The sequence below is a fragment of the Leuciscus leuciscus genome (assembly GCF_965113295.1).
Source record: "Leuciscus leuciscus genome assembly, chromosome: 19".
NCBI lineage: Eukaryota > Metazoa > Chordata > Actinopteri > Cypriniformes > Leuciscidae > Leuciscus > Leuciscus leuciscus.
Window position 1 is genome coordinate 12,652,677 of NC_138743.1, and position 23,306 is coordinate 12,675,982.

Below are 23,306 nucleotides of genomic sequence, written 5' to 3' on the forward strand. Positions count from 1 at the left end.
ATCAGAGGTCTGTGGTCCAAACTCAATCTGCAACAACACTGTTGGGAGTCACAATTGCTCGTGCAAGAGTGGATATAATGTAACAGACCCAAACCTCCCTATAAACAGCAATAACCCATGCAAAGGTATGATTGACAGCTGAAGCACTTAGAGCTAATAAATTCATGACAAAGAAAATGAGTACTATGAGGCTAATAACTTTTTTATTATTATTGTTTTGTTTCTCTTTTTTACAAATGAAGCGTTAACAGTAACATTGCCAATGTCTATGTATTCTAAAACAAAATCTGAGATGTTGCTTAAAACTATGAATGTTTTATTGTGGAGGTGTGTTGTGTGAAGATTTACAAAAACACATTTCCCCAATAACTATTTTCATCTCAGTGCATGTTATTATTTTCATCAAGCATGAGTTATGCAAGTGTTTTAGACATACAGAAGCCAGAATTCTTTCACAATTCTTTCTCAGTTCTTGTTAACATTGTATAGATACAGATGTCTTTCATGTTTTAGGTATTTATTTCTGTGTGTTATACAATACATTTGTTTTGTTTTTTCCCCTCTAGATATAGATGAATGTCTGGTCAGTCCATCTGTGTGTGGTCCACATTCCAACTGCACAAATGAAATAGGAAGTTACAATTGCTCATGTTTGGATGGATTCACTGTAACAAACTCAAGTCTCACCATCAGCATCAATAACACATGTAGAGGTACAGTTTAGATTTGTGTTTAGTCTAACCTTGAATAATAATTTAAAATGTATACTTATAATATTTACATAGAATTTTGTAAATTAAGCAGTGTATTGTAAAGATGACAAGGAATGAGATTAAACTGACCCAAACTGTTCTTTTTCCCATAACTTCCTTTTAATAAAGATGTGGATGAATGTTTCGAGGGATCAGAGGTCTGTGGTCCACACTCAATCTGCAACAACACTGTTGGGAGTCACAATTGCTCGTGCAAGAGTGGATATAATGTAACAGACCCAAACCTCCCTATAAACAGCAGTAACCCATGCAAAGGTATGATTGACAGCTGAAGCACTTAGAGCTAATAAATTCATGACAAAGAAAATGAGTACTATGAGGCTAATAACTTTTTTATTATTATTGTTTTGTTTCTCTTTTTTACAAATGAAGCGTTAACAGTAACATTGCCAATGTCTGTGTATTCTAAAACAAAATCTGAGATGTTGCTTAAAACTATGAATGTTTTATTGTGGAGGTGTGTTGTGTGAAGATTTACAAAAACACATTTCCCCAATAACTATTTTCATCTCAGTGCATTTTATTATTTTCATCAAGCATGAGTTATGCAAGTGTTTTAGACATACAGAAGCCAGAATTCTTTCACAATTCTTTCTCAGTTCTTGTTAACATTGTATAGATACAGATGTCTTTCATGTTTTAGGTATTTATTTCTGTGTGTTATATAATACATTTGTTTTGTTTTTTCCACTCTAGATATAGATGAATGTCGGTTCAGTCCATCTGTGTGTGGTCCACATTCCAACTGCACAAATGAAATAGGAAGTTACAATTGCTCATGTTTGGATGGATTCACTGTAACAAACTCAAATCTCACCATCAGCATCAATAACACATGTAGAGGTACAGTTTAGTTTTGTGTTTAGTCTAACCTTGAATAATAATTTAAAATGTATACATTACATAGAATATTTATATAGAATTTTGTAAATTAAGCAGTGTATTATAAAGATGACAAGGAATGAGATTAAACTGACCCAAACTGTTCTTTTTCCCATAACTTCCTTTTAATAAAGATGTGGATGAATGTTTCGAGGGATCAGAGGTCTGTGGTCCAAACTCAATCTGCAACAACACTGTTGGGAGTCACAATTGCTCGTGCAAGAGTGGATATAATGTAACAGACCCAAACCTCCCTATAAATAGCAGTAACCCATGCAAAGGTATGATTGACAGCTGAAGCACTTAGTGCCAATAAATTCATGACAAAGAAAATGAGTACTATGAGGCTAATAACTTTTTTATTATTATTGTTTTGTTTCTCTTTTTTACAAATGAAGCGTTAACAGTAACATTGCCAATGTCTATGTATTCTAAAACAAAATCTGAGATGTTGCTTAAAACTATGAATGTTTTATTGTGGAGGTGTGTTGTGTGAAGATTTACAAAAACACATTTCCCCAATAACTATTTTCATCTCAGTGCATTTTATTATTTTCATCAAGCATGAGTTATGCAAGTGTTTTAGACATACAGAAGCCAGAATTCTTTCACAATTCTTTCTCAGTTCTTGTTAACATTGTATAGATACAGATGTCTTTCATGTGTTAGGTATTTATTTCTGTGTGTTATACAATACATTTGTTTTGTTTTTTCCCCTCTAGATATAGATGAATGTCGGTTCAGTCCATCTGTGTGTGGTCCACATTCCAACTGCACAAATGAAATAGGAAGTTACAATTGCTCATGTTTGGATGGATTCACTGTAACAAACTCAAATCTCACCATCAGCATCAATAACACATGTAGAGGTACAGTTTAGATTTGTGTTTAGTCTAACCTTGAATAATAATTTAAAATGTATACATATAATATTTACATAGAATTTTGTAAATTAAGCAGTGTATTGTAAAGATGACAAGGAATGAGATTAAACTGACCCAAACTGTTCTTTTTCCCATAACTTCCTTTTAATAAAGATGTGGATGAATGCTTCGAGGGATCAGAGGTCTGTGGTCCACACTCAATCTGCAACAACACTGTTGGGAGTCACAATTGCTCGTGCAAGAGTGGATATAATGTAACCGACCCAAACCTCCCTATAAACAGCAGTAACCCATGCAAAGGTATGATTGACAGCTGAAGCACTTAGAGCTAATAAATTCATGACAAAGAAAATGAGTACTATGAGGCTAATAACTTTTTTATTATTATTGTTTTGTTTCTCTTTTTTACAAATGAAGCGTTAACAGTAACATTGCCAATGTCTGTGTATTCTAAAACAAAATCTGAGATGTTGCTTAAAACTATGAATGTTTTATTGTGGAGGTGTGTTGTGTGAAGATTTACAAAAACACATTTCCCCAATAACTATTTTCATCTCAGTGCATTTTATTATTTTCATCAAGCATGAGTTATGCAAGTGTTTTAGACATACAGAAGCCAGAATTCTTTCACAATTATTTCTCAGTTCTTGTTAACATTGTATATATACAGATGTCTTTCATGATTTAGGTATTTATTTCTGTGTGTTATACAATACATTTGTTTTGTTTTTTCCCCTCTAGATATAGATGAATGTCGGTTCAGTCCATCTGTGTGTGGTCCACATTCCAACTGCACAAATGAAATAGGAAGTTACAATTGCTCATGTTTGGATGGATTCACTGTAACAAACTCAAATCTCACCATCAGCATCAGTAACACATGTAGAGGTACAGTTTAGATTTGTGTTTAGTCTAACCTTGAATAATAATTTAAAATGTATACATAGAATATTTACATAGAATTTTGTAAATTAAGCAGTGTATTATAAAGATGACAAGGAATGAGATTAAACTGACCCAAACTGTTCTTTTTCCCATAACTTCCTTTTAATAAAGATGTGGATGAATGTTTCGAGGGATCAGAGGTCTGTGGTCCACACTCAATCTGCAACAACACTGTTGGGAGTTACAATTGCTCGTGCAAGAGTGGATATAATGTAACCGACCCAAACCTCCCTATAAATAGCAGTAACCCATGCAAAGGTATTATTGACAGCTGAAGCACTTAGTGCTAATAAATTCATGACAAAGAAAATGAGTACTATGAGGCTAATAACTTTTTTATTATTATTGTTCCCTTTCAGTCGGGTAACGTTCGACTTAGTCGATCGTACCGACTAAATGGGATAACGCCTAGTGAGCCCGATCACTCTGATTACTCTTAAAATCAAGCCAACAAGCTTTGGCAGGTGCGTAATCAACGCCCCGCCTTACCCAGCAGGTATAAACACGGAAGTTGATGCACCTACCAGTTGTCTTTCGCTTTCGGAGCTGATCGGTTCATTCTGATGGTCTCTGATCGAGCAACTATACAACGAGTGTGCCGGTGTTCGTTTGGAAGACTCTCCTGGTGTCGGTGTTTACAGCAGTTGCAGCGGTGGTCGCGAGCTACGGAAGCTCTCTTCAGCTGTTCCACAGCATTTTTCTTCTTAGTAAGAGTGTTTTGTTGACGCGGTTGAGGGCGGAAGTAGTGAGTGCTTCACTTTCGAGTGTTGCCGCGGTTGTTCCCGTGTGCTCCGGCACTGGTGACGGGTCCCATTTCTAAAAGAGCACGGTTGTGATTTGTGTGTCTTTTTCAAGATGCCATTTCATCCATGCGTTTCTGGGTGCGGTCGGTCTCTGTCGTCCTCTGACGGCCACGAGAGCTGCGTCACGTGCCTGGGCTTTCAGCACGCTGAAGCGGCTCTCGTGGATGATTCATGTCCTCATTCCGGGGATATGATCATCTCGGTGCTAAGATCGAGACTCGCTTCCGTTAAACGTGAGGGGTAATCCGCCCGGCGTGGCCCCGTGGATCCCTCCCGTTTCTCAGGCATCGCAGCCGGGGAAAGCTCAGCAGGAATCCCTCTGTGATGGACCGACCGGACATTTCTTTTGGGGCGACTCCGGACGATGTGATGTCCATCGCAGCATCGGAGGGGGAGCTTGATTTGACGGAGGAAGACTCGGGGCCGTTGCCCTCCTTCGGGTGGGTGGAAACGCTGATGTTGGATCCTGAGATAACGGCTATGCTCAAGAAGGCCGCCGAGGCGGTCGGGCTCATGTGGAATACTCCACCGCGTCCCGAACCGTCTCGGTTGGATGATTGGTTTTTGGAGCGGGCCGGTCTGGTTCTCAGCCCGCTGCTCCGGTACCTTTCTTTCCTGAAGTGCATGAGGAGCTCCCTAGGTCGTGGAAGGCACCTTTCTCTGCAAGAAAAAGGCTTGGTAGCTCCTCCTCCCTCACTAGGAGGTGCGGATAAGGGTTACGAGGCGATTCACCCCAGTGGCGCGGACTGTTGCAATGCAACTGTGTCCAGCGACCGCTCCCTCGTCTCCCCTCTAAAGGCTGATTTATACTTCTGCGTCGGACCTACGCCGGTGCCTCTACGCTGTAGGCAACGCGTTGCTTTTCATTTATAGTTCTGCGTCGTTGTCCGTGTTGACGCGCAATTACTCATGCAGAGGGACCGTGTGAAACCCGAGGGAGGGGTTCTAGCAGACCAATCACAGCGCTTGCGTCCGCGTAGAATTGACGCGTTGTTACATTTTTGGAGAGGTGCGCGTCAGGGTACGCCGAAGGGTACGCGCGCTAAACACAGCCTATGACGTAGCTACGGCGTAAGTTCGACGCAGAAGTATAAATTGGGCTTACGGCCTGTAAGTTCTCGTCTGCTTTAGCGGGCAGAGCTTACAAGGCCTGTGGGCAGGCCGCATCTTCGCTGCATGCCATGGCGTTGCTTCAGGTCCACCAGGCCCAAGCACTCATGGACATGCACGAGAGTAGTGCAGATCGTGAGCTCATGGGTGAGCTCCGCACTGCAACCGATTTGGCCCTCCATGGTACAAAGGTTGCAGCTCGCGCAATCGGTCTGGTGATGTCTACCTTGGTGGTCCAGGAGCGCCATCTCTGGCTCAACCTGGCGGATATGAGGGAAGCGGACAAGGTTCGGTTCCTGGACTCCCCCATTTCCCAGGTTGGGTTATTCGGCGACGCGGTGAATTACTTCGCCCAACTGTTCTCCACTGTACAGAAGCAGACCATCCGGCACATCCTTCCCCAGCCTGCTGCTGCCTCCAACCCGGCCGTCGGGGGTGATCCTCCGCCTGCCCATCGCCGAGGGCGTCCCCCTGTGTCTGTCTCTTCTCCCGCTGAGCACGTGCGGCAGCCTTCACCCAGGGCTCAGCTTGGATCCAGACGCAGGCGTAGCGCCCCGGGATGGGGTTTTGTTCTTGGAGATGGTACCGGTTCACTCCCTCCCCTCAGTGGAGGACCGGGGGGAGTCTTTGTTTGTGTAGGTCTGTTCCGCCGCTGGCTCCCCGTAAAAGCGGGGCCAGCGGTACCTACATTTTCAAAGAAAGAGCAAATTTCTTTAACCCTGAGCATTAGCAGAGGTGAGCTGTTGGTGTGCAACCCAGGAACCTGACACCAACAGCCACGTCTGTATCACCAGCCCTCATTATGGCGAGTCGGTTGGGCGTCTCACGCTATTTTGAGATCCTCTGAAACGAGGGAAACGGGTAAGTGCACTTACATGTGCACATGATTCAGTCTCGGGCCACCTACGGCCCTTCCGAGTAGAGTCCCTGTTTACTGAAGTTGTGGTTGATGGTATCTGGAATTCTGTTGATTCACTGGTGTAGCGCCGTGAGGTGTTCCTGGCTGTTTCAGCTTTTTTCCTTATGCTAGAGACTTATGCTTCATTAGTTAGCAGTAATGCGTTCGAGGACCCGCTCATGCCTTCTCACGCACTCTGGACTAAGGAGGCACTAACTAAGGACTAACCGTTGCCTCATTCTGAGTAGGTCTGGTACGCTAAGCCTTTTTGGGTGGTCAGTTGTAGCGCTGAAAAGTGTTCCTGATCGTCTCGATTGGTTCGTGTATTTTTGACTCGGCTAAGGCGATTCAGTTCGTCTGGCACCCGTTCAGTCCACTGCTGCCTGTGTCACTATGTGTGCAGGTAGTACCGTGACGAGCGTGGTCATCGCGTCCCACTGGTGAGGGTTGCAGTGAGGCCATTCCTCCAGCCGACATGGAAACGGGTCTCTATGGTATCCGTTTCTGTACTACTTGGGTTACAATGAGTTCATTGGGATCTGTGTTTACTGTTCAGGCCTTTTTTGGAAGATAAAAAGCCCCCATTCAGTTTTCACACAGCAGGTATGTGGTCCTTCAGTGGTTGCAACGAAGGACCTGCTGGATCAGTACTTTGGGCTTCATTCTTCCGTGAGACATGGGTCATCCCATGCCTGGCGTCTGGGGTGGAGGTCTCTGTACGGGTCCCTACCCTACTAGTGCTGCATAGCCAGAGGGGTTCGCAGGTCAACTGAGAGGTGTTCCTTTCCTAAACAGAAAGGAACCTTTCTTAGTCTGGAGGTGAAGTTGGTTTACATGTTCCTCAGGGGACATGTCCGGTCAGTGTTGGGGTGAGAAAGGGTCCCACTGATTAATTTCAGAGACTCCCGGGACAAGTGTGAGACGCAGGGGCTCGGGGCTGTACTGGGTCATCTGTGCTGCTTTGGGTATTCCCCTATCTTTTCGCTACTCACTGGGAATAGTGGTTGTATCGGAACGGACTGACGCCAGGGTTCACGCTAAGGGCGTTTCCCGGTGAGCTTTCTTGCACATCAGCGTGCTATGTCAGAATGGAACTGTCTTCAGTTGCCCCGTTCCGGCCCAACTAGACTTATTCCTCGAAAGCCTTCTGACTTCCTCTGAGTCACTCAGAAATGGGCATCGATGGCACCCGCACTGAGCCCTAAACGGCAGCTTGGTTGTGGTGGCTCAGTATCTACCTCTGAAAGAGCTATGGATACTAATACTTCTGCGTGAGCCCCCTCCATACTGGAGGCCTGCTTGTGATCTGAAGTAGAACCAGTTTGTCGGCGTTCTTAGAAATAAGAACCCCTGAGATGTTCGGTCATTTTGTCACTTCCCTCCTGCACTAGAATTGTGGAGTGCGGCTTCCGCTCCACCTTTCTGGGTGATGTTGTTCTCATGGGCACGTCACGGTGTGGCTTCTGAGGGGGGTACAATTTGATCGTCTGGTTTCTGAGCAATGCAAGGGGTCATCCTTCTTGCATAGCTCTTACCTTCTCAGAGACTTCTCCAGTGCCATGCACTCGGAGCGGTCCCCTGAGTAGTCAGGTAGCGAGTTAAAAACCTGTTTTAAGTAACTATTCTCCGAACTTCTCCTATTGTGTTTTACTCCTCAGAAGGTGGGAACTTGCATCATTTCAGTTGACGAAGTGTGCCTGGATTCGGGCCAGGGCTACTCCTGCAGAGGACCCTGGCCTGGATATATGCCAAGGTTCCTATCTCTCCTGTGATGGGAATAGATAGTGCGCCTAGATAGTGAGCCTGCGAGCGCTGCCTCTGAGGAGGCAGACCCAGCCCTGACTTTTCTCTGCTTCTCTCGCTCTGCGGTGGTAGAACAGAATGCAAAGTCTTGGTACCGGACTAACTACTTGTCTGTTTGGGGATCAGCAGAAAGGAGGGCGGTTCCCTGTGCGATGGTTGGCCCACGTGGGAATGTGTGGCCATCATCTTGGTGGAAGTCCAAGGTGCACCGTGTCCACTTGGGTTAAGAGTCCCTCCATGATACAAGAGCGTGTGCTCTTTCCTAAGCATCGACATGAGTGCCTCACTGAACAGATGTTGTGTTAGGGGTTGGGCGACATTACACTAATGTGTACTGAACTCATGGCTTAGTAGGCTCCTTCATTGAAGTCAGCCTCACTCAGCCTGAGTTTAGTGTCGGCTTGCTACGCCATTCCCCTCCTATGGACTGTATATTAAATTTGTTTTGTTTTTTCCACTCTAGATATAGATGAATGTAAGTTCAGTCCGTCTGTATGTGGTCCAGATTCCAACTGCACAAATGAAATAGGAAGTTACAATTGCTCATGTTTGGATGGATTCACTGTAACAAACTCAAATCTCACCATCAGCATCAATAACACATGTACAGGTACGCTTTATATTCATATTTTTTTACTCTAGCCATGGTTAATATTTTAATCATGCAATTCACCCTTGTGAATTGCATAAATCCGGTGGTTGGTTGGTTGCGAGGGAGGGAGGGCTGATCCCTGTAAGATGATTGAAATTGCGAAATGGCCTTAAACAGCTTCTGAGTCTGACAGCGCTGAATGAGCTCACGGCGGCATCTGCTGGACACCCTTAGCATTTTACCCAAGGTTTAAATCGCCAAATGCACGTAAAATTTACTTGAAACTGTAACTTGCCAGTTGGTTAGTAACTTTTTTTAAAGAATTTTGACAATACATGATTTTAAGAATGTGATATGGCTCAGTGCGTTCATCAAATCGCAATGGTTGTGATGAAATTTTATAAATCTGATGCAATGCATGTTTCAGAGCACTGTAACAGCATTGTGTTCATTTTGAGTTTTGATTAACAGTAAATGCTACTCTGCAAGTGCTGTGAGTTTGAGTCACTTATAATTTACATTTGGGAACACAACGTGCTTCCCAAATTCATAACGAGAGTCTTTTATAAATCTGTTGTCAACCAAAACAAGGTTAAGGTCTCCCTGAGGTTTTCCGCCAAAATAAAATCTCAATGGTTTAACATTCGAAAGCAAAGAAATTAAGATAACCATAAATGTTAGTATTGTAGTCTAAAAATTAAATAAAATAATAATGATAATAATTATTATTATTGTTGTTGTTATTATGTTTCACATGCCTGGTCTTGCACTCTAATCAAGTATTTGTTGTTTAGGAAGACAAAATCTAGGCAGCCAAAGATAAACATTTAATTCCTTAGTGCACCTTTAGCTCTATAATTTTTCAAATTTGATTATTAGTGTCATACTTTCAAGAAATAAATTTCATTGTACAATTATGTCTTTTCTATTTTATTTTGTGTAAAATAAAGAGAAATGATTAATGCATTATTAATTTAACTACAAACCCTATTACAACTACAGCACGCATTACAGTTACAACTTCTATAACTACAAGCCCTACTACAACTACAGCACCCACTACAACTACAACTTCTATAACTACGATCCCTACCACAACTACTACAACTACAGCACCCACTACAACTACAACTTCTATAACTACGATCCCTACCACAACTACTACAACTACAGCACCCACTACAACTACAACTTCTATAACTACGATCCCTACCACAACTACTACAACTACAGCACCCACTACAACTACAGCTTCTATAACTACGATCCCTACTACAACTACTACAGCAACGCCTATAATTATAGCACCTGCTACAACAGTTATACCTATTACAACACCAGGTATGTTCTGAAAAGAAGAATGACAAAATGAATGTAATTTTTATGTTGTTGTTTTTTTGGTTTTTTTTGCTGAATTATTCTAAACTGATGACAGCACCAGAAGGTATGTACAGCAAAATGAGACGAAATGAAAAAAACGAATATTTGAAATTCTATTATTAATATTACTACTGTATTTTTGTTAATTGTTCCATAAAGCTATTTATACAACAATTGTATTAATCTGTTTCATTCATGTGACTTTTTTCGTTCATCCGCCATATTTTTGAACATCAACAGGGCAAAATAATGACAGTGAATACAAAAACACATGAACAGAGATGCTAATAATCAATTGATTTTATCCATACCAGGCCACAGGTATACAGAGATGCTTGGTTCTTTGCTCATGTGTTTTTGAGTCCATCACCATTACTTTATCCTGCTGATGGTCATAAAGGCGGTGGGTGAACAGAAAAAGATAAATAAATGCACTTTTTTGTCTTGTTTAGTCTTGTTTACAGTTAAAATGTCAATGAAATTAGATGAACCTTATGATACCAGTTTCAACAACACCAATGATGAGAAATACAAGCGCTATGCTCGTGACATTAAGTCAGTGGTGAGTGTTTCATATTTTGTGTAGAAAATTTTTTGATTGTTTATGCTTAAAGTTTAATTATGTATATAAAAACATTCTAAAGATACTGTGAAGAACAAGATACTGAAACAAACAATAACAGTTAGGGGAGACGTTGATGTATCCATCTCCAGACCAAGAGTCACAACTTTTTTGTTTCTCAAACATGATAACCATAAAGCGAGAAATAAATAATAAAGTGTAATTAAAATGTAATACAAATTACCTCAGGAATTGGGAGCCCAAAAATAACAAACAAAATAATCTGCTAACTAATTGGAGAAGAAAGCTAACTTGCCTAATAAAAGTAAATACCCAAAAGAAAAACAATCCACTAACCTTTCTCCCTTGTCTATTATGAAGGTAAAAGAGTAACAAAACTCGAGAGCACATAGATGTGAATTTGGGAACTTGTACAATAAATATTCGTACTTGTACGTTAACATTTACACACACAGCTCCAATGTGAAATCTGAAGTTGAATGTTGAAATTTGCACTCGCAGGCAATAGTTACAAATTCTGAATTTGAAGCTGCAGACAAGTAGTCACAAATGTGTAAAATGACATTTATTTGCATTTAATCTTACATTCACATTCGCAGTACAACCTCAATTAGGCACTTGCAACATCTCAAATCTGTCACTGCAATTTCAAATTTCGCGCCTTGACTTTTGCTACTCTTTTCACAAGATATTAGGTGCAAAACGAACTGGTGCACTTGAAACTCAGTGGCGGCGAGAGAGAAAGGGGGGCGGGAGCGGGGGTGTTCAAAAGAGCTGTTTTATTGGTTTGCGCCTAGCTAATGAAATGGGACTTCTATTGTAAGCCTATTCTATTATCAAACTCAGTAAACACCATACTAATAATGCATACTACAGAAAAGCAGATGAGCACAGAATATGACGAAAGAAAGCAAATGTGTGTTCAGTGCAAATAAACCTGCTGCCTGTGTTTTATTAATAATGTAACAAATTGTGTGTTTTTTGTTTTTTTGTTTTTTTTTATAACTGTTGGTCCATTAAGCCTCATTAAGCGTTTTCTTGGTTTTCTATGGGAGGAAAATGCTTAACGTACAATTAAACGCGTTGCGTTCATATTCTGTGCTCAATTGCTTTTCTGTAGTATGCATTATTAGTATGGTGTTTACTGAGTTTGATAATATCATTTATTTCTTTTAATATCAGTCTAATGCATTAAGCCATGTTAGCGTTTCAGTGCACGCGGGTTTCGTGACATCATCGCGTACAATAGAAGTCCCATTTCATTGGCTAGGCGCCAACCAATAAAACGGCTCCTTTGAACACCCCTGCGGCCCTTTCCCTCGCACCACCCAGGGGGGCAATGTTTCACAAAAAATGTAAGCTTCCCTGGGCACCGCCATTGATTAGCAGACCATCACCTGCTGTTAGCATTCCATTGACTCCCATTCATTTTGGCGTCACTTTGACAGCGAATAACTTTACATCTGAGGCGTCTAAAGACTCCATTTGTCCATTATTTATTTCTAAAGAAACACGAAAATGTATAAAAGGCTCCATTACCTTGTCTCTTACGTTATGGCCCCGTAAAAGCAGTTTTTGTAAAAGTAGGCTAACAATTGTGTCATAACCACGCGACTCTCTGTCGCACAGTAGATAAATGACCGTATGGACAGGAGGAGAAGCTCGCGGGCAATCGGGGGGACGTGGAGGCAAAATGACAAAATAATTAATCAGAATACTTAGCAAAAGTTGCTCCTAGCTCATGGACCCCTCTTACTCACGATCTCCGTCTCTGCAAGTTTCGGAAGGGAATGATTCAGATTTCTCTTGGCACAGCTACTAGAAGACAGGTTGCTCACGTCACATCTACGTCGTCAAGCTCAGGTTGAGTCTGGGCAGTACGGTTAGCCATCAGGAAGTGAGAGCTTCTAATTGACTTCACTTTTCTCCGTTGAATCCAATGGGGTCGCTGTATCCATTTTTTTGACTGTCTATGGCACCACCACTGAGTTGCAAGTGCACAAGTTTTGCACCTAATATATCCAGGGTTCCCGCGGGGTCTTAAAAAGTCTTAAAAAGTCTAAAATTCTGAACTTTAAATTTAAGGCCTTAAAATGTCTTAAAAACGGGCAGATTTTCATCCGTGGTCTTAAATTTCAGTTAGTCAGGTCTAAAAAAGGTCTCGCCAACAGGCCGTTCACATATCGCATCTTTTGCGTGCTCAAGTTCGTTCAAATGTAGGTGCGCGCGCTCATAATTGAAGCGACGCACTCGTTTTTTTCCAGGCGCAGCGAGATAAAAAAAAATCTCAACTCTTCAGAATGCCGCAAACGCACCGCAGGTCATGTGACAAGAACCAACCAATCAGCTTCGCCCCTTTCCGTGACAACATTGAAAGCTCACTCAACTGGAAGGATGCGGGTGCACCCAAACACTAAGGGTGTTTTTCTCTTCTCCGTAAATAAATCTTGAAGCAGAGCTACAGCAAGCGTTTCTCGCCGGTGGAAATCCATTAGCCACTAAAACTTCTTTGTCATTGTGGAGAGCGCAGTGCATGGTTGCATAGCAACGACAGACGCCACGGGAAAATCCGACCAAATTTTACTATTAATAATAAAAGATAAGCTAAAGTGCATTGTAAATGTCAGTAATTTATCTTTTTATAAAAAATGATTTAAAGTCTGAAATATGTGAGGTTTATCTTTTTATAAAAAAACTTTTTTGTCTAAACTTTATTTGAACTTGTACATGTTAGTATATAACATGTTGCAAGACACTTTTAAAATCTGGCTATCATTTTTAATGGTATTATTTTAATGTTTATGTAAAAAAAAAGTGCATATTGATGCTAATTTTATTTGTTATTTGCTGGTTTTCGACATTGTGTTGTATTAGTACTTTTTGAACAGGATTCTGTGATAACCGTGGTAATTTTTGTCACTATAATCATTGAAATGAAATGTTCATGCCATTTCATCTCTAGTTATGATCAACTAAAATCAACTAATTAGCCTATGTGTTTTTTACAGTATAATATGCATAGTACAATTTTCTATAAAAAAATTATATATCTGATTCTGATTCTGACACACGTTGTTGGGTGTAGAAGGTTACTAATGTGATTGTTTTATCTGTAAATTAAATTAATGTTTTTTCAATGACTTAATTCATTGAAATAAAATGAATTCTTTGATTTGAATTTTTTTTTTGGCAATGCGTCGTGTAGGTCTTAAATGTCAAACTTTATGGTCTTAAAATGTCTTAAAAAGGTCTTAAATTTGACTTGCTGAAACCTGCAAGAACCCTGTATATCGCGAAAAGAGTAGCGAAAGTCAAGGTAAATTTGATACAAAAAATATATTTTACAAGTTTCATTGTATTTCTGTGAATTGCATTTTACACATTTGTGACTACTTGTCTGGAGCTTCAAATTCAGAATACAGGTTTGTGACTTGTCTGCGAGTGCAAATTTCAACATTCAACTTCAGACTTTTATTTTACAGGTTTTCACATTGGAGCTGTGAGTGTAAATGTTCACGTACAAGTACGAATATTTATTGTACAAGTTCTCAAATTCACATCTACGTGCTCTCGAGTTTTGCTACTCTATTACCTTCATAGTCTATCTACTGCTATATATTGATGCTCCTCCACTATGAGCCAATCGGATAACTCGAAGCGCCTGGTAATCAGCAAGAGTTGTCAGCAATCTGCACAGACAAAAACAAGCAAACACCAGAATGCAAAAAGAAAAACAAAATGTACAAAAAAACAGAACGTAAAAATAACAACTAAAAAAAAAACGTGTCACATGACGTAACACATTAGATACATAAATAACTATACAGATGACATAAAGATATCTGTCTAATGACAGGAGAGCAGCCCAAAGAATGGTCATTTTCTGTATGGTCAGGTTTAGTCTATATATCTCTGGTTCTTGCCACAGAGTAAGAGTTCATCTTAGACTGCATACTTTCATTTAAATTTTATCAGAGCTACAGTAGGTGAACTTCCTAATGTACAGTGGTTACTCTTACTTTGTACAGATTGAAGAAAATTACAAAAACTCTGTGCCTAACTTCAAAGGTCAAGTTACTGTCACTGGCTTCAGGTAAGGTCTACAATCGAAACTTTGACTCAAAAGATCCATTTTGGTTTTTATTGCTTGTGTTAATACTCATTGTTGTGGTTTGTGTGTTGCTCCAAAGGCCTGGTAGCATTATAGCAGACTATGAAGTATCTTCAACAATCAACAACCCAGCAGATTTTGTACAAGCAAACAATAAGGTTTCCGATAAACTCATATCCATTGGATATCGTGTAGCTACAGATGCTTTTGCTGAAAGTGGTAAGGTAGTCAGTTTCTAATCTAAAAAAAAACAAATTTTTTTAGTTCTACCATTTTTATATTTTTATAAGCATGATTATTGCTACTAACCTTTAATAAAAATGAGAAAGATGAAAAAAAATTAAAAAGTTTATGGATTTTACTTTCAGAACAAACTGAATTTTTTTCCCCTAACAAAAAATGGTATCCTGAGCAAAATATGATGCTGGAATGTAAACCCCCAGTTTCTGTTAATGGTGCAATGAGTTGGAAAGTGAATAATGACGTTATAAAAGAGAACGAAAAATACTCCATTTCAAAAAATGGTACCATTCTCACTGTACAAAACGTTGCAGAGAAAGACAAAGGTGAGTCACATGTATCTTTTTCCTATCAAATAATATCTTACATGTTGACTGTTTGTAGGTCAAGATTAAAGCTATGTGGCAATTGTGTGTATGTGTAATCTGGCCTAAAGCTGTGGAACAGTCTACCTTTATATATTAGGTCTGCTTCCACTATACTGATTAAAAACAAATATATCGGCGCAATGTATGATTTCAATCCGTGTTATTTGCTATAGTGGAACTGTTTTTTCAGATACCTCACAACCGCGTATAAACTTCCACTCGATATTTGAGTCTGAAGCACAGTAATATCGACGAGCAATGAGTCCTCCAACAGAAATCAATGGGATTTTACAAAATGCCAAATAAAACACGACAGAAACTGTATTTCGCTACGCTACTTGTTTTGGAACATCAACGAAACACCACTAACCACTCGTGAGTTGCACAGTTTTGAAAACGAACGTTAAGGGTTGTTTTAAGGACATGTTCGTGCATGCCCGTAGCCAGCCACTCTGAAGCGGTCAAAGGCGATTCTAAACGAGTCAAAAAGTCGTCAAATCGTCACAATTTCTGTGTCCACCACTCTAGTTCATCCAAAACAAACTAGAAAATAGACTCAAAGTGCTAAACCTCACATTTATGGGCAAACTGTTCCAAAGTTTAGGTTCTGCAGCAGAGAAGGTCTGGCCATCCTTAGTTTTACAGCGACAAAGTGGGACAGTTAAAGGTGCTCTAAGGGATGTTGGGTGACGTCATTTCTTATTGACGTTCGAAGTATTGTCAAACAAAACAGAGGCTAGCTAGACCCTCCCTCCTCCTCATCCGCACACTAACCCCCCAAACCCCACCCCCAAATCCTTCTTGTCGGTTATTGGCTGGAACACTGTTTGTTATGTTTTGTGGTGCGGGTGAGCCCAGTCTGTTTTTGTTGCCGTTTGTGGAGCCTCGGGTGTCTACAGAGACACGTTTTTTTTTTTTCAGTGTGTTCAGGGGACAGTCAGTTAGCGGATAGTGAGGAGATGTTTGCTGTATGTGACAAAAAAAATTTGGCCTAAAAAACGCGTGACATCGCTTAGAGCACCTTTAAGAGAAGCAGATTACTAGACCTACTGTACGTGCTCTTTGGGGAGAGTAAAAATCAGAAGGTCACTTATGTATTTTGGTGCGACACCAGATATAGCCTTGTACACAAAAAAAGCAATTTTAAAAAACAAGTCTAAACTTTACAGGAAGCCAATGTAAAGTCGCTAAAATGGGAGAAATGTGATCCCTCTTTTTTGTTCCGGTAAGAAGTCTCGCTGCAACATTTTGGACATTTTGCAGGTGAGATTGCAGTTTGAGACAGGCCCGATATAGGAAATTACTGTAGTCCAGGCGTGATGTTATGAGAGCGTGGCTTACAGTCTCCAAATCTTTCGGGGGTTGAAACTGTTTTAATTTCGCAACTGATTGCAGATGAAGAGGGTGGAAGCGCATCCAAAACATAACTAATGTCAGTTTTAGCTGGTAGATAAAACTGTGTATTCCGTACTGTGCATTGATCTAAAACCCGACTGAAAAGTGTTTAAAATATTGGACATACTGATATAGGAATTCAACTGACAGTACACAACTCTTTCTAAGAGCTTTGAAATAAAAGGTAATTTGTAGATTGGTCTGAAATTGCTAAGGATAGATGGTTCAAGATTAGGTTTCTAAAGCAGAGGGAAATATGTATAAATATATACATATCCAGACTGATTTGTGGTCTGGAGGAGTCTATTGTCAAAAACCAGAGCTTTTAGCTTCAGACTTTTGATCATCCAGTCAGAGGATATCGAACATGTTTGATATTTTTAGCTAATTTTAGAACAAATTATTTTCATTATTATTATTTTTCTGTGTGTCTACTATAGCAACAAGGAATATGTTTCTGCAATAATGCATTATTTATTTATTTATTTTTACTTGCAGGTAGATACACATGTATCATTAAAAGGGAAATAAATTACATTCTGTGGCAAGATATAGTTATTGAACCACCTCCCAATATCAAAGTGGGTAAAAACGAAAGACAGTTTCAGTGTAAGGATCAGACTGTGGAACTGACATGCTGCTCAAAATCTACTGATTTAAATTATGACGCTGAGTGGACCCCGAGTATTCCTGGTGATCAAGTGACATCTCAAGGTTGTACTTACAGACAGACAAAATATTCTTGCAAAAGTTACTAATTTCAGTTGCAGTGACAAGTTTTATTGAATTCACCATGGTGAATGTATGTTTTAGTATTTTTTTTTTCTTTTTTTCCAATGATTCTATTTACCTTTTATGGAATTAGATGGATGCATCACACTAAAACATCAAATCAAGAGCACAGATTGTGGTACTGAAGAATTGACATGCCGACTCAAGATCACGGAACTTCAAGACTTGTCTTATGGCCAGAGCAAAGTAAAAATTCTGAAAGTCGATGATGGTAAACCTTTAGTTTTTCATAATTTGATGCAGCAGAATGTTCATTTATCTGTTCAGCTGTCAAAAAGAAATAATAGTTTTTCTGAAACTCAAATATTTTCTCCAGTATTTGCCTGTAACAATAAAACACTTGGAGATGGAAAAAAAGGTGACACATTGACAGGACCCTGTGAAAAAGGCAAAGACGGCACTATTACTTATGAATGTAAATCAGCTGGATGGGAGGAGATTGGCAGGAACTGTATACTTCAAGTTATCATAGACATTGAAAAGCAAGTTGAGGTAATCTTCAACATCTATGTATTAGTGAAAAAATAAATCAACTGTCCATTTAAAATATTTCTGATATTTACATTTCTTCTTTTCTTTATTTAGAGTTTGGTTCCACAGGACATACCCGCGGTTATTAATGACCTTAGTGTTGCTACAGACGGAAATAAAGAAGAGATAACAAAGTCTCCCACGACTGTCCAAAAAATTGTTGACATACTTGTAAAAATTGCTGACATCTCACAATCCATTTTAATCGATTTGCCTGTGATGAAGGTATGTACACGATGTATGCATGAAAGACATCCGTCAAACTGTGGCTAGTCACTGTAACTTTAACTTTTAAAAATACTTTTTGGTAACACTTTCTATGAAGACCGTGCTTATAATGACTTATAGCCCCATTTATACTTAAGTATTACTCTTCTATAAATATATAAAGACTCTTTAAGACCTATACTGCATTATAAGAACAGTAATAGTTACATTTATATTATTTTTATAATTACTTAAGTCTTGCATTTGCTTTTTCAATGTGAATTTAGAAATGTATAGATTTATAAAAGATCAAATATAAAAGAGTTCAGAGACCCTTGTTTGCTGTATCAATTAGTTATCAATTATGTATTTAATGCCTAATGTTTGCATTAGAGATCATGAATGGTCATTTTGATTTGTTAAAATCTATATCTCCTCAAATAAACAACTTAAAATGTATGATGAGCACATTTTCATGATTTCTTAACATTTGCATCCTATGTTTTCATTTTACTTAAAGCCATCAATGATGCATTTATAGAGGTTAGTAACTGTATTATCACTCACAATAAGTATTTATAAGAACACAACACGGCTATTAATAACAAAATATTCATCACTTATTTGACAGAATTTGTAACTAATATAGAACATGATAGCAATGCAGGTTGCATCTTTATAAATACATTCATGGAACCAAACGACTGACTAATTAATAAATAAATAACTTATAAATCAGTGTATAATTGATTATGAGCATGCACATTGAAAAAGTAATGCATGACTTATAATTATAAAAATAATATAAATGTAACTATAACTGTTCTTATAATGCAGTATAGGTCCAAATGAGTCTTTATAAATAAATGTATAAAATAGTAATACTTACTTATAAACAAGTATACATGGAGCTATAATTCATTATAAGCATGTTCTTTATAGAAAGTGTTACCAACTTTTTTTATCACAATATAATATTTGTACATTATCTTCGATATCCCATCTGATGAAAAATTATTTCCACTAAACATTATTTTCAATTTAATTTCCAGGATTTCCTTAAGACAGTGAATGTCCTTGTTTTAGATGAAAGCAGTTCATCATGGACAAATCTGAATAACAACAACACATCAAACGCCAGCGTTGCACTTCTGAGCGCTATTGAGAATATAAGTGACCGTCTCACAGATAGCAATTTTACAATAATTGAAAGATCTATTGAATTAAATAAAATTGTAACAAACAGCTCATCATATAGTAGAAAATCAAGGCTGGAAAACTCAACTACTGAGATTCTGATACCACAGATTCCTGTATACACCCCCATAACCATCATAATCTTCACATCTCTTGATAATGTCCTACCTACTCGTAATGCTAGTAATAAAAATGACACTAATGTGCGCATCAATGGAGATGTGGTTGTTGTTAAGGTGAACCAAACGGTTAACAACATTTCTTTTGCATTTGACATAACTAATCAGTCTTTGGGAAATTCTCAGTGTGTCTTTTGGAACTTCAGTCTTGACGCATGGGATTCCACTGGATGTAAAGTAAAACCCTCAGGGAACGAAACAGGCAAGATTACATGTGAATGCGACCACACAACCTCTTTTTCCATCCTGATGTCCCCATTCGCCATTGATGTTAATGCTGTCTTGGCTTTGGCTTACATAACTTACATTGGTGTTGCTATTTCAATGGCCAGCTTGATTTTGTGCCTCATTATTGAGATTATCGTGTGGAAGTCAATGACAAGAAATGACACATCCTACATACGACATGTCTCCATAGTCAACATTGCCGTGTCCCTGCTGATCGCAAACATCTGTTTTATCATTGGAGCCGCAATCGCAGAACAAGAGCAACCAACATCAGTGGCTCGCTGCAGTCCAGCGGTTTTCTTCATGCACTTTTTTTACCTGGCTCTTTTCTTCTGGATGTTAATTTCAGCACTGCTGCTCTTTTACCGTACAGTCATGGTCTTGTCCCAAATGTCAAGGGCCAAAATGATGTCCATTGCCTTCATAGTCGGTTATGGTGCGCCTTTGCTCATAGCGGTCATTACGGTTGCGTCGACAGCTGGACCTCAGAATTATATCATGAAACAAAATGCATGCTGGCTGAACTGGGAAGAATCTAAGGCCCTTCTGGCATTTGTGATTCCAGCTCTCACTATTGTAGCCATAAACCTTTTGGTTTTGATTGTGGTTCTGTATAAGATGTTGAGGAGAGGAGTTGGTGCCACAACTCAACCGGATGAGAAACATGCCCTGGTGGTCATTGCCCGATGTGTGGCCATATTGACTCCTATCTTTGGTCTAACATGGGGATTTGGAATTGGAACCATGGTGTCCCGTGCATTAGGCATTCATGTGGTGTTTGCACTCCTCAATTCACTGCAGGTATCACTTTCTGTCTTTGTATTTTGTCTTTATATTAAAGTTATATTTTGTGTGCTTGATTTAAATGCAAACATTAAAATAATAATTGTAATGCAAATAATTTAATAATTATTATAATCTATTCTAACAATTCAATATAAAGCCTCACAACACCATAAAATAATGCAAAATAAGTTATTTTCAATGTCATGAATATGAAATTAACAGAATTATAATAAGTATTATTTACTCATACCATTTTCCTCGTATGTTTGTAACACTTCTGCAGGGATTCTTTATTTTGGTGTTCGGAACGCTTTTAGACAGCAAGGTATGAATTGATTTGTGTCACTTTGCAAGTTGACAATTTGTTATACTGATCTTAGAGGCATTCAGTTCTTCTGCAGTGCTTTAACTCATTTTGTCACATATGGTTGCAGATCCGTGAGGCACTGGCAGGAAGGCTGTCACTAAGGAACCTTACCAGCTCTAACCGTACCAGGGTAAATACCAACTAAATGCATCTGATCCATGAGTTCTTCCTAATGATAGATGTACTCAGTTGATATCTTAAATCTCTGTATTACAGAGTACTAGTGCAGGACCATCATCTTCAAGCGGGCTGGGTTTCTTTCAAAGGATGCGTGGGAGAAGAAGTAAGTATTGCTACTTGGGGAGGGGGGGGAGGTAATGTTTTGTCCAAAAAAAACAGTAATGTTTTATTCTAAGGCACATTTATAAAAGCTTCTTAAATGTCTTAATTGAACTAAGGCCTGGTTTAGTCTAAGCTATGTTGTGAAACCAGGCCTATATATATATATATATATATATATATCATATGACATGACAAGAATATTTTAAGTAACATAAAAAATAAAAATAACTATTTGCAGATGTGTACAACGTATCTGAAGCAGCAACATCTTCAAACATGTCCAGTGGCTCAGAAACCTTTATGAATGCATAATCAGCTACTTCATTAGGGATTAGTTTGCTTTTTGTTCAGCCTTTTCCGAACACATTTTTAACACTGCAAGTATATGTAAACTGCACTATCTGTTACTGATTTCTGGGAAGAAGTTTTTCTCTGTTCTGAAGTATTAATAAAAATGGCCAATAATCTACAGATCTAATGTTTAATTAAGGATACATTTTATTATAAGGCTGTGATTTGCATGATTGGATGCACTTTCATTTATAACAGAAAAATGATATCAATAATATAGATTTATTTGTGTTTTCTGGCGTATTTAGTGTATTTTTTCTTTGCCATTTTAAATCATCAGTTTTCTTGTCCAGTTGGTGTCATTACATATATCATGCTGTTCTACACTGTATGGATTATTAAAAAATAATAATAATAAAATTTGTATTTTTAGCTACACCAGAAATGAAATGCCTCTTTATTTTACATTTATTTTGGAGTTTATAATCATGGCTTTATAGCGCTCTTGTTATTTTTAATTGCATTTGGCAATAATGATGAAATAGATCATGTTTCCAAATAATTGATTATTATTTTAAGCCATCACAGTATTAAGGTGTCACGGTACGATTGATGAGGATGTAGGCGCAAGTGCAAAGTAAAAGAGAGTTTATTATAAACAGATAAACACACAACACAGGAAGGAGGAATGATGTAATGTCCAGATAGCAACAATGATGATCAAAGGATAACGGTAGTAGAGAGTGCTGGATGATTGATAGTGGCGTTGGTGGAAGATGATCAATGGTGAAAACCAGGAACAGACCGGAACGTCCACACGGAGACGACACGGTAATCCAAATGAATATAGTAAATACATAAAACTACAACACCATTAACACAGAAACTGAAACTCAGACAATGAACCAGCAACTGACACAACACAAGACAGAGTATATATACACATGACCTAAATGAGTGGCAGCTGGCACAATGGAAGCAAGGAACAGGTGTAATCAGAGTTAATGAGTCCAGGTGAACACAATCAACACAGAACCAAACACAGAAAACACAGAACACAGTATATACTGTGACATAAGGTTACAGTTTCTTATTCATTTCAACAATTTTTTGAGCTTGGTCAACCTCACCTGCGTAATATTATATATTATACAAGTATAAGGACTTTGATTCTGAATCCTTTAAATCTCTTTCAGTTCCTGTACTGTACGTATTCAGCAACCATTGTTACCCTAAAGCAAAACTTACACTTTTGATCAAATTTGATGAGCAAATATAAAACAAGTTAGCCTAAAAGCTTTGTCAATTATAATAAGGTAAACATTTTTATAGAATATATTTTTTTTACAGTTGTGCTAGAAAGTTTATGATCTTTACAAAAGTATACTTTGACATTAGATCTTTATAAAACAATAAGCATAGGAATATTTTTATGTATTTTAATGAAAGAAAACCCTTGTGAAAAAGAAGTGTGCTTAATTGTATTGAAAGCGTAGTTTTTGTGTACTTCAAATCTTAAAGTGCCCCTATTATGGATTTTTGAAAATGATCTTTCGTGCAGTGTGTAATGTAGCTGTATGTGAATGTAAACAGTCTGCGAAGTTGTAAAGCTGAAAGTGCATCATAAATAAAGTTAGTTTATCTCAAAAGAAAGAGTCAACTCTGAACCGCCCAAACGA

At 38.7% G+C, this 23,306-nt stretch overlaps 1 protein-coding gene across 1 annotated transcript; it reads left to right on the forward strand.

Moving 5' to 3' along the window:
• Window positions 1–3,628: 3,628 nt before the first annotated feature.
• On the forward strand, window positions 3,629–22,063 carry LOC309482694 (adhesion G protein-coupled receptor F4-like). Its single transcript, XM_082148201.1, has 16 exons — window positions 3,629–3,742; window positions 8,562–8,708; window positions 9,693–10,031; window positions 10,523–10,632; window positions 14,682–14,746; window positions 14,844–14,983; window positions 15,133–15,330; window positions 17,266–17,481; window positions 17,633–17,770; window positions 17,876–18,051; window positions 18,145–18,315; window positions 19,350–20,702; window positions 20,971–21,012; window positions 21,122–21,184; window positions 21,271–21,337; window positions 21,575–22,063. The coding sequence occupies exons 4-16, from the start codon at window positions 10,540–10,542 to the stop codon at window positions 21,646–21,648; spliced, it is 2,796 nt and encodes a 931-aa protein (XP_082004327.1). The 5' UTR covers window positions 3,629–3,742; window positions 8,562–8,708; window positions 9,693–10,031; window positions 10,523–10,539; the 3' UTR covers window positions 21,649–22,063.
• Window positions 22,064–23,306: the final 1,243 nt, after the last annotated feature.